This window comes from Podarcis filfolensis (assembly GCF_964270895.1).
Source record: "Podarcis filfolensis genome assembly, chromosome: 1".
NCBI lineage: Eukaryota > Metazoa > Chordata > Lepidosauria > Squamata > Lacertidae > Podarcis > Podarcis filfolensis.
The window spans coordinates 30,467,798-30,482,953 of NC_139604.1; the positions used below are offsets into that span (position 1 = coordinate 30,467,798).

The 15,156-nt window shown below is 46.0% G+C and overlaps 1 protein-coding gene across 10 annotated transcripts in view; it reads right to left on the reverse strand.

Annotated features, from left to right (window-relative positions):
• TANK (TRAF family member associated NFKB activator) overlaps positions 1-14,068 on the reverse strand; it is a 36,102-nt gene extending 22,034 nt beyond the window's left edge. Inside the window, exons 1-3 of one of the 10 annotated variants that reach the window (XM_083579437.1) lie at positions 13,917-14,068; positions 9,149-9,251; positions 2,438-2,599 (exon numbers count right to left, since the gene is read on the reverse strand). In XM_083579437.1, coding sequence (XP_083435563.1) covers positions 2,438-2,536 — 99 coding nt within the window. In that variant the 5' untranslated portion in view covers positions 2,537-2,599; positions 9,149-9,251; positions 13,917-14,068. Of the gene's footprint in view, positions 1-2,437; positions 2,600-9,148; positions 9,252-9,755; positions 9,858-10,915; positions 10,935-11,857; positions 12,213-13,916 lie in introns of those variants that run through there. The other 9 variants (XM_083579434.1, XM_083579442.1, XM_083579436.1 and 6 more) reach the window with 9 other exon arrangements.
• Between the last annotated feature and the right edge of the window lie 1,088 nt (positions 14,069-15,156).

Here is a 15,156-nt window from a genome sequence, read left to right on the forward strand (position 1 = left end):
GTTTTCTATGGTTTCTTCCATAGTGTTTATGGTTCCGTACCCAATTCCGGAGGCCATTTGCCAAAGAAGCAGGCTCCCTGCCTTGAGAATAAACCTGGTAAGACTGTGTTGAGTATGATTTGACAGGATTTTTTATGGTGGGGCTGTGAATCATTATAGAATAACCAGAACATTAAAAAAAGGTGGCCAAATAAATTTAAGGTTATTCACTTGTATTGGTGAAAAAAGTTGGATACTGAGGCAAACTTTTATCCCTTTTATCTCCATGAGGAGAAGAGATCAATTTTAAGGTGTGTTTTTTTTAATAAAAAGGAATGCAACCACAGAGGTGGCCCTATCCCATTTTTTGAAAAATGAAAACTGAAAATTTAGGGGGGGAGTGTGAACTATCCTGGCAGGGCCTCACCTCCAAGACTCCAACACTGTGAGTAAGCAGAGTTTGTACAAAACCCAACAGGGAAGCTTGCAATTGGGAGGAAAGTGTCAGCACTCTTCTCCATTTAAGCCATCAAGTGATGAAGATCGCAAATGTGCTTTAACTACTGCAAGCACTTAGGCTTCAAGGCAAAGGAGACCTGGGTTCAAGTCCATGCTGGGTGACCTTGGGCCAGTCACTACCTCGCAGGGTTGTTTTAAGGGTCAAACAGGGAGAGAGAGAGACAGCACTCAGGAGTGCATTATACTATCCTCCTGCCTGTCCTTATGCCATTCACCAGCCTAGTGATGGGAAGGAGGGTGTAAATGAAAGCTGTTAAATGTGCTATAAAGGTTAACTTTCAAAGTTGCAAAGCAAAACAACGACAGCCACATTTCAAGGGGAAGTCTGTGGCCACACTCCATATGTTCTCGACTCCCACTAGTCCCAGTCAGCATGGCCAATGGTTAGGGAGATGAGAATTGGAGTTCAGCAACACCTGGAGGGCCAACCTTGTTTTAAGGGAACAAATATGTGCAGAGGACAGAGTGAAGATCTGATTTCCCTTAGTACAAGGGTGGGGAACCTCAGGTCCGGAGACCAATGCAGCCTCTCAATTTGGCTCTCAGAACTCTCCCCAGGGCCACAGCCCTCTCTGGCCCTGTTTCATCCCCCGCCCAAGTGACTTTGTCTGGCTGGAATGTGTCTTGGGATGATGCCTCTCGATTGCTGGGAGAGGATGGAGAGGGCCATACATAGAAGCTAGCCTATTGGACGAAGGTAAATTGTTGCATTTGCTGCTCCGCGCACTTTAGCCTCTGGCCCCACCCACCACTGGCACACATTGAGGGGAAGGTTGCCCAGAAGGGAATGCGCGTCCCCATCCCTGCCTTAGCAGGCTCAGCCAATCGGAGCTCAGCCAATCCCAGAAGCGGCAAGAGTTGCCATCTCCTCAGCCATGACACTCTCTGCTTCTGGTGCAGCAAGCAGTCACACAGTCCACTGCCGTAGCTCTCAGCCGTTTCAAGTCCTTAGGTTTTTCAATCTAAGTGCCGGGCCGATTCATCTCTGAGGATTCCTGGAAGGGACGCAGAGCATTAGTGCCGTGCGTCTTGAAAATGCTTGCTGGGGTTGTTACAAAAGGCTTGCCAGCACATTCCTCCTCTTGTCGCCTTAATTATTCAGACAGGGTCTAAAAGTGCAGTCAGTTCCAAGCATCCGGAAGCCACAAATGGCTTCCTAGCCCAAAGTGCCTTACATGAAGACAGTCTGGGGAAAAATAAATCTGGCTCTTTTTAACAATAAATGCTGGTGCTTTTTAAAAGCCTTTTAAATTCTGAATTTTATCAGAAAACGCTGTTTCTGATAGTTAGGAAGAGCTGGTCTGGTTTTTGTTTTAAGTAAGAATTTTTCAAGCTGCTTGGAATTTGGGGTTGCCGGCTGGTTAACTACCCAACAGAACAATCCAGCCAGAGTAAATCTTATTACTGGAGAAATTAAGCCCATGCTTAACTGTCCCCCATGGAAACAAATGGGGTTAGTTCACAGGGTGCATGGCATCCAAGCAATTTTTCTCTTTTGAAATAACGCACCAGCTATATTTAACACGAAAGTGGGGAAGTTCCAAACGACTGCTTCTTTTCGCACTTCCTCTTGCAAAAAGGAGGGACCCTGCTTTGCTTTGCTTCCGGACAGGCACTGCTTGCTTTGGGGAGAGCAACCAGAGAAGCAGTATCTATAATATGCATTTCAAGGCCTCCCCACAGTTAAAAGCTGGTAACAACCTGCACCCCAGACAGGTGCAAAAACCTCCATTTTATGGACAAGGGTAAACAAGCCGCATGGCACAATTTCACACCTGCAAGGAGCAGATCACCCCAGATAATTAACAGAATTTCCCTGGCATTATCCAACTGTGTTGACCATTCCTCTTTGTGTGTGAAATCGGGAGTCGACTTTTCTTCGGGAGCCATCAGAAACATAACCTTAGCCTGTAGCGCTAGACATAAAACAGCCACGTACCTTTTGCTTTAGCTCTTTCACAGCAGAGTCTCTATCCATGCACGCCTGTCTGAAGGCTTCGTACGCCTTATTGAGCTGCTCTGCAATATTCTTATCCATGCTTCCTTCCAGCAGTGTCTCATCACTGAAGAAATTACAAATGCAGCAGACCTGGCTGCGTTACTGAAAAAGGAAAGAAAAGCACTGGTTGTCTACACAGCAGTTTGGCCCAGGGCAAGGAGGACTTTCCCTCAAGCTACCCCAACCCAACACTCAGCTGTGACCCAATGTACACCCGAAACGCAGCATTAAGTCCTCCAGTGTCCACAATACTTTCTCCACAAATATAGAGAGACGCCAACACAACAGTCATCGGTAAAAGCTACTACTAGGTTGCACCAGTTATTGACCAAAACTTTGCAGTTTGCCGTAGCCACAGACTATTGCTAGCTGCGAAACCAAATCCAATTATCTTTCCTCAGATCTAATACCAAACAAACAAGAACAGCTTCCAGAACATAATTAATTAAATGTGACAAATTTCTAATTTAAACAGTCAACTTTGGCACTAGCAGGCTTCTGCTCCCCACCCCCCACTTTTCTATTTATCATCTAAGGCAAACCATTATGATTATTTAAGGAACCTTTACCAATTTCTACAAGCTACAGAAGCTCGGATCCTTCGGAGGCAGACACATTCCCTTCTGCTGAGACTGCATTTTTTTTCCCCAATTAAAAACGGGTTACTAAAAATAAGGATTTCTGCTAGTCGAAGAGATTTAGGCTGCGATTCCAGGCATGTTTACCTGGAAGTAAGCCCTACTGAGTTCAGTGAGACTTATTTCTGAGTAGGCCTCAGTAGCGGCTGGTGTGAGAGGGCAGAGTCGCCTTTCCAACACTGGCATCTCTGTGGAGGGGCAGAGTTGGCAGTGAGGTCAGGGGCTGTGTGGGCACACTTGCAAAGTCAGTCTGGGGCACCTACCCACCCCAACCTCACCAATGCCCCTCCCCAGCCTGGTCCTGATAAGCTGCAATGATTCCAGTGCTAGGTGGGCAAGCTGCTAGTGGGAGACATGCTTGGAACTGGATGTCTGCTCCGCCATCTTGCCATCTTTTAACTACCTTTTCTTTTCTTAAAATAAATAAATAAATAAATAAATAAATAAATAAATAAATAAATCCCCAGCTGCACTATACACTGGTACCTCAGGTTACATACGCTTCAGGTTACAGACTCCACTAACCCACAAATAGTGCTTCAGGTGAAGAACTTTGCTTCAGGATGAGAACAGAAATCGTGTTCCGGCGGCGCGGCGGCAGCAGGAGGCCCCATTAGCTAAAGTGGTGCTTCAGGTTAAGAACAGTTTCAGGTTAAGAACGGACCCCCGGAACGAATTAAGTACTTAACCTGAGGTACCACTGTACATTTAAAGCAGTGCTATACCACTTTAAACAGTCATGGCTTTCCCCCAAAGAATCCTGGGAAATGAATTTTGTCCAGGCAACTGAGAGCTGTTAGGAGACCCCTATTCCTTTCACAGAGCTACAATACCCAGAGGGGTTTAACAATCTTCCTAGGGAACTCTGAAAACCTAACAAACTACCATTCCCAGGATTCTTTGGGGGAAGCCATGACTGTTAAAAGCGGTATGACGCTGCTTACAATGTACTGTGCAGATGGAGCCAAAGAAAGACAAGTTCAGAATGATGTCAAGGCTACACTATTAACTGGGAGTATATTCCGCTGAACTCCGTGTGACTTATTTTTGAGTAGGCATCTATAGGATTGCCCTGTAAAGGCTCTGCGTAGCAAGCAGATTATTCCACATGTAATTAACCTATTAGTACTTTAAAAGGTTTAGAAACGGCTTGCAATTAGGGTTCCTGGGCCATATAAGACCTGCCTCCAGGCAATGAATTATTTTACAAAAAAATAACCAAACCCAGAAACACCCCCTGCCATTTAAACCAAAATAATTTTTCTTCTGTACAAGATGGCAAATGACTACTCAAATCTTGTGGACCTGTAAATCTTGCAGACTTCCTTGCATGGCTGGAGTTGATATGTGTATCTCATAGCTAAAAGCCTAGCTTAGGAAATTGGCCAGGGATAGCACCTCCCTTAAGCTGTTCTTGGCGAAGTGAGCTTCTGTTGCTGAAGGGAGACAGAGGACAAGTCAGTTTCGCTTTTCCTGAGGAGCACGTGCCAGTTAAATGCAAGGAACCAGCCAAACAAACAAACACCCACACAGGCGGAGTGATATTTCCTCAACTCTAAAGCTGCCTGCCCTAGAAGGTGAAGATGGGGGTTCGGTTGGATTGGATATTATCTCTGTAAATTATGTTGGGTCTCCTCTTGTGTTAAGCTATGTATATATTAAACAAAACATCTACAGTGGTACCTCGGGTTAAGTACTTAATTCATTCCGGAGGTCCATTTTTAACCTGAAACTGTTCTTAACCTGAAGCACCACTTTAGCTAATGGGGCCTCCAGCTGTCGCTGTGCCACTGGAGCACGATTTCTGTTCTCATCCTGAAGCAAAGTTTTTAACCTGAGGTACTATTTCTGGGTTAGCGGAGTCTGTAACCTGAAGCGTCTGTAACCTGAAGCATATGTAACCTGAGGCGCCACTGTACAGTAAAAAAAAAATCCATTATAATGAAACAGGTATACTGTAACTGCCTACCCGACATGATAAAATAAACCACATGCCCACACGTACATCTGAACAACGAAAGTAAAACATCCCAAAGTCAGGCCATTTTTACTGTCCAAATGCCTGGCAGAATAAAAACACATTTGCCTGGCACCAGACAGAAACAAAGTCTGTGCCAGGCAAGACTTCCTGGTGAGGCCGTTCCACAGTCTGGCATGGGGGCAAAGGCTGTGGTTAGCAAACATTATTATAGCATCCTACCTTTCCTAGCAAGGAACTCGGGGCAACTCAGCCACATTAGTAAAGCAAGAGGGGGAATGAGATAGAACCCAATGTTGGCAAGAATGTTAACCACTCCCTCCTCTGCCATGTGTTTGTGGATTTAGCATAAATGGAGATGATGGTCAGAAGCTCTTCTTCCTACCAATGCCAAATATGCAGCCTGGCATGATCCCAGGATCCCAGTTGCTGGTGGGATTGTCCAAACACCTCCCTAGTGACTTGTCAAAAGTCACCTAGCAATTTGCATGGAGACCTGCTGAATTAGGTAAAGGTAAAGGGACCCCTGACCATTAGGTCAAGTCGTGGCCAGTATGACTAAGCCGCTTCTGGCAAACCAGAGCAGCGCACGGAAACACCATTTACCTTCCCGTCGGAGCGGTACCTATTTATCTACTTGCACTTTGACGTGCTTTCGAACTGCTAGGTTGGCAGGAGCAGGGACCGAGCAACGGGAGCTCACCCCGCCGCGGGGATTCAAACCACCGACCTTCTGATCAGCAAGCCCAACGCTCTGTGGTTTAACCCACAGTGCCACCCACGTCCCTACCTGCTGAATTACTTCACCCCAATTATACCACACTACTCTGGGTACCACACCCAGGGCAGACCATGTTAATTCTACAGCACCACTACCCCTGGATTGAGGAAGGCATGCTTCATTTTATCTTGCTACCGTTCCCTCCTGATGCGCTAGCCAGTTTCCACACTCTGGTCAGATTTCGCAGCTTAGAATCATAGAACTGTAGAGTCAGAAGGGACCCCAAGGGACATCTAGTTCAACCCCCTGCAATGCAGGAACTTGACCAGGCAATGTTTGAGGGCAGCTATTTGTTTCACATATGTGGCCATTGTTGTCATGGTGCTTTTTCCCTGCAAACTCTGCATCTGAGTAAGGCAGAATCCGAATGTGTCAGAGTTTTGCAAATGCCTCAAAATACTACAGTGGTACCTCAGGTTACACACGCTTCAGGTTACATACGCTTCAGGTTACAGACTCCGCTAACCCAGAAATAGTGCTTCAGGTTAAGAACTTTGCTTCAGGATGAGAACAGAAATTGTGCTCCGGCGGCGCGGCAGCAGCAGGAGGCCCCATTAGCTAAAGTGGTGCTTCAGGTTAAGAACAGTTTCAGGTTAAGAACGGACCTCTGGAACGAATTAAGTACTTAACCTGAGGTACCACTGTATTGGCATTCTGGTGTGGCAGAAAGAAAGTGTATCTGCTTAGGCCACTGAGTCAATGTTTGTTGCCTTTAACACGGGGATGAGATCTCTTCCTCTCCTAACACAAATGCAGAGCAAGGCATGGCATACAGGTTACTCAGGTAAGGAAGGTTACAAAACCACCTAGGCTTGAGACAAAATTATAGCGGTACCTTGGGTTAAGAACTTAATTCATTCTGGAGGTCCGTTCTTAACCTGAAACTGTTCTTAACCTGAGGTACCACTTTAGCTAATGGGGCCTCCTGCTGCCGCCGCGCCGCCGAAGCACAATTTCTGTTCTCAACCTGAAGCAAAGTTCTTAACCCAAGGTACTATTTCTGGGTTAGCAGAGTCTGTAACCTGAAGCGTATGTAACCTGAAGTGTCTGTAACCCGAGGTACCACTGTAATGCTCTGCCTCCATCACTAAACACCAAGAGTTTTGACGTTAATGCATGCCCTGAAAGCACGCTCTTCCAAAGAAAGATTTAAAAATTTCACAAGAAAGAGAAAACACCGTTCTTTACTCATCACTCAAGTCACTACATATTGTTTCTCCCTGAAAGCTTCTGCACACAAAACAGTGGCGATGTCCCAAGACGTTTTGATGTCTGGAGTTCAAAAATACAAACAGGGCCCCCTTGGTGGTGAGAACATCACCATATCAGGTAGGACCAGCCTTGCTCATTCCTAGCATTCTTTCGGTATTATTAGAAAGTTAAATTTTAGGAAATCCTTTAGGAGTGGGGGGGGGGGGGGAGAGAATCCTCAATCCAGGAGCAGCAACGGAGGATATGGTTTTAAAAACTACAGGTGGGCTTAGAACTTTAGCCCTATTTCAGGTGTTCTAATAAAGTTATGACTGAGCACATGGGCAGGGGGCATTGTGAGGACAACCCGGCTAACTCATCTTCATATACTCTAACTATATTTTCTGCATGTTTTGGAACCATGATTTTCCACAGTTCTTGTGCACAGGGACCCTAGGGAGGAAAGTGATGAAAACAAAGACAAGAGTGGGCGGAGCTAGAGTTCTCATTCCTACACTCCCCACCCACTTCGCACATTTAGTCAACACATTAAAACGCCCAACTGGAGCTTTCCTTTACAGTGGTACCTCAGGTTACATACGCTTCAGGTTACAAACACTTCAGGTTACAGACTCCGCTAACCCAGAAATAGTACCTCAGGTTAAGAACTTTGCTTCAGGATAAGAACAGAAATCGTGCTTTGGCAGCGCGGTGGCAGCAGGAGGCCCCATTAGCTAAAGTGGTGCTTTCGGTTAAGAACAGTTTCAGGTTAAGAACGGACCTCCGGAATGAATTAAGTACTTAACCCGAGGTACCACTGTATTTACAATTTGTCTGTTAAGGACATGCGTACCCTACTGCATCAGCTTAGCTCTCCTGGTGTTTTACGATCAAACAAAAGTCTTGTTAAAAAACCAGCAAAACAAACAATGCAAGGAAAAACAGTAACAGCAGCAGCATAGTTAAAGCAATTGCAGGACACGACAAAAACATTACATGACCTGAAAAAACATAAAGGCCTTTGCCTAGAGTAGGTGCTGGTGACCCTGTGTCCCGACTACTTCCCTGGAGATAGAATTTATCGCCCGTTTCCCCTACCACCCACTACCCACTTTGACCCAAGAAGAATTGTTTTCACACTGCACGCAAATTACGGGCACAGTAAATATAATTCTGTACGACTTAAGCTGCATACAGCCAGGAAGTTCTCCTACACAAGTCCCATAGAAATGAATGGAGATGCAATAGCTCGCTCTTGCCCATTTCACAGGGGGAAAGGGGTAGGCGAAATCCCTGTGACCTGCGCCCCCTACAGCATTCATATTTGAAAGCCAGCTCTACAAGACTATTTCATGGTTTTAGCCTATCATGTTCCATATGAAAACTTCTTAATTCGCAAACATTGATTTTTCTACTTCTCCTTAATGAACTGCAGTCTTTAATGAACAGGCAAACAAAATGCTAGCATCCAAGCCCAACACTGTTCTTTCTTTCTTTCTTACTGGAAGTGAACAGTTTGGGTCAACTCTATGCACGTAAAAAGCATAATTTCAAAATCTCAAGTATCTTGATAAGTGTGCTGTGTTGTTTGCATACTTACATAACATACTTTGAAGCTTACTTTTTCACCTTTTCTGCATTTACACTGAAGATGCCTACGCACTGTTTAGCAAACTGTTGCAAGTTATGTCTTGCAGAATTTTTATTTTTTTTTAAACCAAGTGTCATGATTGGCTGCAGTGAAGTTTAGAACCTGCTTTTCCAACCTTACAAGGAAAAACAGAGAAACCAGTGGGTGGCCCAAATGCATGCATCTAATGTCTGGATTGAAAAACAATAATCTTTTGTTTATTTATTCCAAGGACAGCATTCACTGGGATAGTCAACCTCAGGGTGATCCTTAACATTCTTTTAAAAATGTTTTCTAAAACTCTGTTAGGGTTAGAGATGTTTCTGAGATGGACTGTGTTGCAAGAAATTAGATTTCTTGCAACACAAGGAAATACAAACAAAGCTTTAGGCAGAGAAGTCTGCATTTCTTACAGCATCAAATTGATACAGACCATTTGCAAATGCTCTGGCAGGAATAGCAAAAGTGATCTTGAACCATGTCATCTTCTCTCAGTGAAGTTTTTTCATAGTTCCCCTGGAATCAAGCTTTTGGTCCTGCAAGAAAGAAGTGCCACAGGTTCAGATCCTCCATAGGAAGCTGCCTTACACAGAGTCAGGAATGGGGTTTGGATGAGGATGCCGGTCTCTTCCAGAACAGAGGAGTACCACTGGGACAATGGGCCTGTTTCTCTCTCCACTCTGGCTGGAGGCCCCTGTCAGGAGGAAAGCCACTGTCAGCAGGTCTCTCCGCCAAGCACCAAGTGGGATGCCACAGAACAATACGCCCACCCCCTGAGAGACACAATCCTCAGGCCACTTAGCTATGCCAACCTGGAGAAAGTTTAGAGAAGTGGAAGAACTGCCTCACCCACCACCACAGCCACCTTCTGCCCTGGCCAGCAACGATGGATCCTGCTACATCACTCCTCCTCAGTCCCATGTTAGGACTGCTCCGTAAATGTGCACAGGGTTGCAGCCTGAGAGAGCAAACCTGTGCCTGTCTTCTCTAAGTCAATCCCACTGTCTTGCTCCCTGGAATGTGCATTTAGGATTGCAAACCTGTCAGTTGAATACAAAAGTTCAAGCTTGATCTTCTATTTACAGCTTTCCATCAACATGACTGTAAATGTTTCCATAGCATGTTTTTCCTGTCCTCAGCCGGTGAAAAAACAAACCAACCCTCCAATATAGAGTATGCAGCCCCACTGATTTCAATAGGACTTAACCCCAAACTACGCTGCACAGGTTGCATCCTTAGGGAGACTCCGGACACCAGAGCTTGTGCGAAGAATGGAAATGTTAAAGAGACCCATGCTGCTGTTTTTGTACCTCATTGTGGAAAATGAGGCCTACTACATCTCACTACAGTCAACCTCACCCCCTTCCCAAAGCAAGACCATGTAGCCATCAGCAATCCAGGTCAGTGGGATACATCAAAAAGTAGACATAGGGCAAAAAAGAGAAAGCAATGATTGAAGCACGCCAACCCACTCAATATACGGGAAGAAAAGCACTTCTAATCTGATCTTAATTATAGTGACCAGTTAGCCCCAAAACTAAATCAGGGGTAAGCAGAAGGTAGAACTGATCTACTAAATAATCTCTGGGTGATCAGCAAGGATTGATGACCCCCAGTTGTTCACAATAGTAGCAAAAAAAAAAAAAAAAAAGTTTCCTTCTTTCACACCTTAAACTATGTACAGTGGTACCTCGGGTTAAGAACTTAATTAGTTCTGGAGGTCTGTTCTTAACCTGAAACTGTTCTTAACCTGAAGCACCACTTTAGGTAATGGGGCCTCCTGCTGCTGCTGCTGTGCCGCCACTGCACAATTTCTGTTCTCATCCTGAAGCAAAGTTCTTAACCCGAGGTAGTATTTCTGGGTTAGCGGAGTCTGTAACCTGAAGTGTATGTAACCTAAAGCATATGTAACCCGAGGTACCACTGTATTTAATATTTTAGGTTATTTACTCCATTTATGTCACATATTTCCTCCAAGGAACTCAAGGTGGTGTACATGCTTCTCTTCTTCTGCATTTCATCCTCACAACACCCCTGCAAGGTAGGGTTCGGTTGAAAGGTAGCAACTGGCCCAAGATCACCTAGAGAGCTTTGTGGCCGAGTCATGATTGGAAACCTGGCCTTCCAGGTCCCAACCAGACAGAGTTGGGGACTACAATGCAGCCAGCAGACCCCCCTGCACTTGTCAATCTGACATTACCATGACATCAGGGGAGACAACTTCAAATGAAAGATACTCCGGACGAATTCAGAATTATTTCATTCTAAGTGTTTGTCTTTCGTCTTGTCAGTGGACCTGTCCACTTTTACAGTCTTCCACTCCTGATTCTAGTTCCAGTTGTGAGCGATGACATGATGGAGAAAGGGGGATGGGAGGCACACTTGATGTCATCTGAGCTCACAAGAGATGAACGTGATTTTCTCACAGGGCTTTTGAACAAAACAGCCTCGAAAACAACCAACAGGAAGCTTTCCCTGTCCCTTGTCCTTCTGTTCCTGTGAAGGGCACACACACATTAAAACACCCAGTTCCTTTTCTCTTACTTAAGGGGCCAACCCAGAATCCACCCAGTCCTTTCTTGTTCCAGGTGCAGCTGGCTCTGGACAAAAACAGCCACCTAAACGCCTGCCTGTCCCTCTGTTTGCATGCGTGTGTTTTCTTCCTCCCTAGGCACTTCCGCCCTTCTAAGGAAATGCATGAGCGACAGACGCACTGAAAGTAGCCCTTCAAACTTCTTCAGGCCGAGTTAGTGAGCAGAAAGACGCCGGGAAGTTTTTATTTTTTTTGGAGGGGGTGCGCGCGGAGAAGAAAAATCAACACTAGTTAGGCGGCATTCCCATGCACACTGAGTTTGGAAGCAGATCCCTCCGACTAAATCCAGGCTTACAAAAAGAAAAGGGAAAGAGAAGTAAACAAGTTTATGATCGCGCCGTTTTGAGAAACACGCGCCAGCTTTTCTGAGATGCGGCTGAGCGCCACACTTTTTTTGTCGCGGAAATGCTCGTTCAGAAGCGTAGAGGGTTAAAGGAGGGCAAGGGACAACTACAAAAAGAAGGTGAAGCGTTTGGCAATAGCTGGTAACAGAGAGGAGTAGGGCGATCGCCCTCGTTTGCTCAGCCTGGGATACAGCGGGCTACTTACAAAGGCAAGGAAACTCACGGATTTCGCAGCCACCTCCGCTCTGCTCGCCTCTCCAAGCGCCCGGGCGCAAAGCGGCGGCCCTGACGCGCAACCCAGGAACCACAATCCACTTCCTGCTGCCTTCCGCGGGCCATGTGACTGGGCGCGTAAAATTGCGCGCGGCGCCTCCGAGATCGCCTTGCCCAAGCGGGGTCAGCGGGGTGAGGTCCCAGAGCCGGTCCCCGCCCATCTAGGGCCGCCTCCTCTACACCCCTTGCCGCTTTCCACGGGCCAGAGCCCCCGCTGCTGCTGCCTTCGCCTAAGAAAAAGAAGAGGGCGACTGCCTGGCTGCTCCTGGCCGCAGTCCGCACACCGCTGGCTGCTTTCCAGTCCTTTCCCTGCGTCTCCTCCCTTCTAGCCAAGTTCGTCGGACCCGATCCAAGCCCGACTGGAAAGCGTGGAGGCGAAAGTGCCTTGTTTGCCCCCTTGCTCTTGAGTCAGGGGTGGATGCAGTCCAGGCGCTTCGTCCTTGGCTGTTGGCCCTGCTGGCTGGGGCAGATGAGAGTCTGAGTTCAATGACATCTGGAAGGTCCAGGTGCCTGGAAGTTCCCCTGCAGTGCTGTGTAGAGGAGAGCCTGCTAGGCTCAGTCCTAACTGATGCACCGTCCAATGGGGAACAGAAAAGAAGAAAAAAGAAGGGAGATGTGGGTTGGGGAACCAACATCTGGAGGCCACACATACCCACCCCTGCTATGTAGTGCAGAGATGTAATTATGCCCTGGTGGGATTTGAAACGCGGTTACTTGCTTGCTTCCTGCTCAGTTGTTGCTCCCCGCACCATCCTTGCAACTGTTTGACCAGCCAGATGAGTCTTGATAATGTTAGTAAAGGGTAAAGGGGACCCCTGACCATTAGGTCCAGTCGTGACCGACTCTGGGGTTGCGGCGCTCATCTCGCTTTATTGGCCAGCATGACTAAGCCACTTCTGGCGAACCAGAGCAGCGCACGGAAATGCCGTTTACCTTCCCGCCAGAGCGGTACCTATTTATCTACTTGCACTTTGACGTGCTTTCCCTGGCAGGAACAGGGACCGAGTAACGGGAGCTCACCCCGTCGCTGGGATTCGTTACATCTGCATTAAAAGCTCAGTATTATTATAGATGTCCCCCTAGTACTAAATAACTGTAAAATATCATTACTAATCCTAGTCCAGGGATGTGCTGTTATTATGGGATGGGTTGTACTTCTCCACCACTGTTAAAATGTGTGCGTTTTTAAAAAGTGTTTCTTGAGCATAAGCAATTTATAGGACACCTTTGCACACGTCAAGTGCACTGTTAGTGAGACCTCAACCACCAACCACCTTAATTTTCCAGGGGTATCTCTATGTATAAATTATCATGTGATAGTTTTATGTACATTTGTGTCACGGGCCTGGTCCTCTAGTTTTTTAAGTACCTAGCAAGACCCCTGTGCTCTAGTACTAAACTACCATAAGGCACCACCATAAAAACAGCACACAAATCATGTCCACAGTGTTATGCATGATTGTACCAGAATTGTGATGACTGAGCAGAACACATATATAAGTCTCAGTGCTAGAGGATGAGTAAAATTTGATTCCAATGGAGACCCACAGGAAGTTCATGTTAGGAGGAGAAGGGATATATGCAGTCTTAACAAAAATCATTATAACTTGTTTAAAGCAGAGAATGGATTTACCCAGGCAACCTATTGAATTTTAACATGCTATATTTGTGAGGCTGCTGTCAATGCACAGCCCCAGCTGTGTTTACTGAAAAGTAAATCCACTAAATTCGATGGGACTTCCTTCCTAGTCAAATGTGTTTAAGACTGCAACCTCATTTTCATAGCCTATGGGTGGGCACAAAGGTTAAGAATCAAAAGACGAGCCCAACTTTAATTACTTAAACAGAAGCACCAGATCAGTTAAAATTAATATTAGAATTATAGATCCCATGCCCTTTCTTCAAAATACAAGGCAGCTTCACACCGTATATTTCAGCAGCACCAAACAGTCTTTGTTTATGGGTTATATACAAAGAAATATTTTGGTTACCTTGTACGTAATCTCTTGATGAACCTTTTAATTTTGCCTCCGTTCCTAATAATAACAAAGTAGATAATGTTCACAGAATCGGAAAGCTTTCTCCCCAGGAACTTAAGAAAAGTACGACTCAGGCAGTGTCCTGTTTGGTTTATGACTGACGTTAGATGGGAACTTCCACTGAGAAATCCCCCACTTGAGAACTTCCTTGTATGTAGCCACAGACAGCCAATCATTATGAAACATGTTCTCTCTAAATGAGAATTTAAAGTGAAAACAAGCTGTAAGTAGACGACTCTAGACCAGGAAAGAATCTCATGCACTTCAGAAAGGCCACACATAACAGCAGTGCAGTATTACAGAGGAATTACCCCACCCCCTACATATATGTATTATCAAAGTAATCACAATGCTCTCCAAATCAGACAACAGGGAAATAATAATTATATATTAAGGTCAGATTCACATATTACATGTTAAAACCTGCAAGTACTTGTAGACGACATTTTGGAATATGTGATACTGAAAACTTTGATGCAAACTTTATTTCTGCAGTGCTACGTTTGCCAAGGGTTCATTCACACATGCAAGTCTTCATTTGATGTTGCTGCCAGCAAGTGATGAACATGAATGTGTGAATTACATTTCGTGGGAAATGGCACCTTTCCTTTAGCACATGTAAGACGGTGAAGGTGTTCTAAATTAGCATAGTGAGAATAGCTCAGTTGGATATCCTGTATAGCTCAGTTGGTTAGTGTGTGGTGCTGATAACACCAAGGTTGCAAGTTTGAGCCCTGAATGGCAGAATTTTCAGGCTTTTTGAGTTCACAGCTCCCTTGACCAACGGCATTCTTTCTGTGGCACCCTGTGGGGCTCAGGAGCCCAGTTATGTCACCCTTTGCCTGCAGAGCTGGCAGCCTCTCGCCTTTTTTTGAACACCCTCCCTTGTGGAGTGTTCCCTTGGCCTCCTCTCCTCTTCCTTCTCCTTGGGAGTCCTCTGGGCAGCTGCTGCTGCTGCCCTTGATCTCTGAGCTCGACCCCCCGCCCCAAAGAGAGGTGCCTCCTCACACTGCCCCATAGGGACATGGGATGTGTCTGTCCATTCCCAACAGCAAGGGCTGGTAGACTGGCTGGCTGGGCTTTTTCGCCCGCTTGCTTACTCTTAGGCCGCATCAGCTCCTCTGCAACCAGCACCCCCTGGCCAGCCCCAGAGGCACCACTCGCCTGGGGAGCTTGTAGCCAGGGCTGCTGC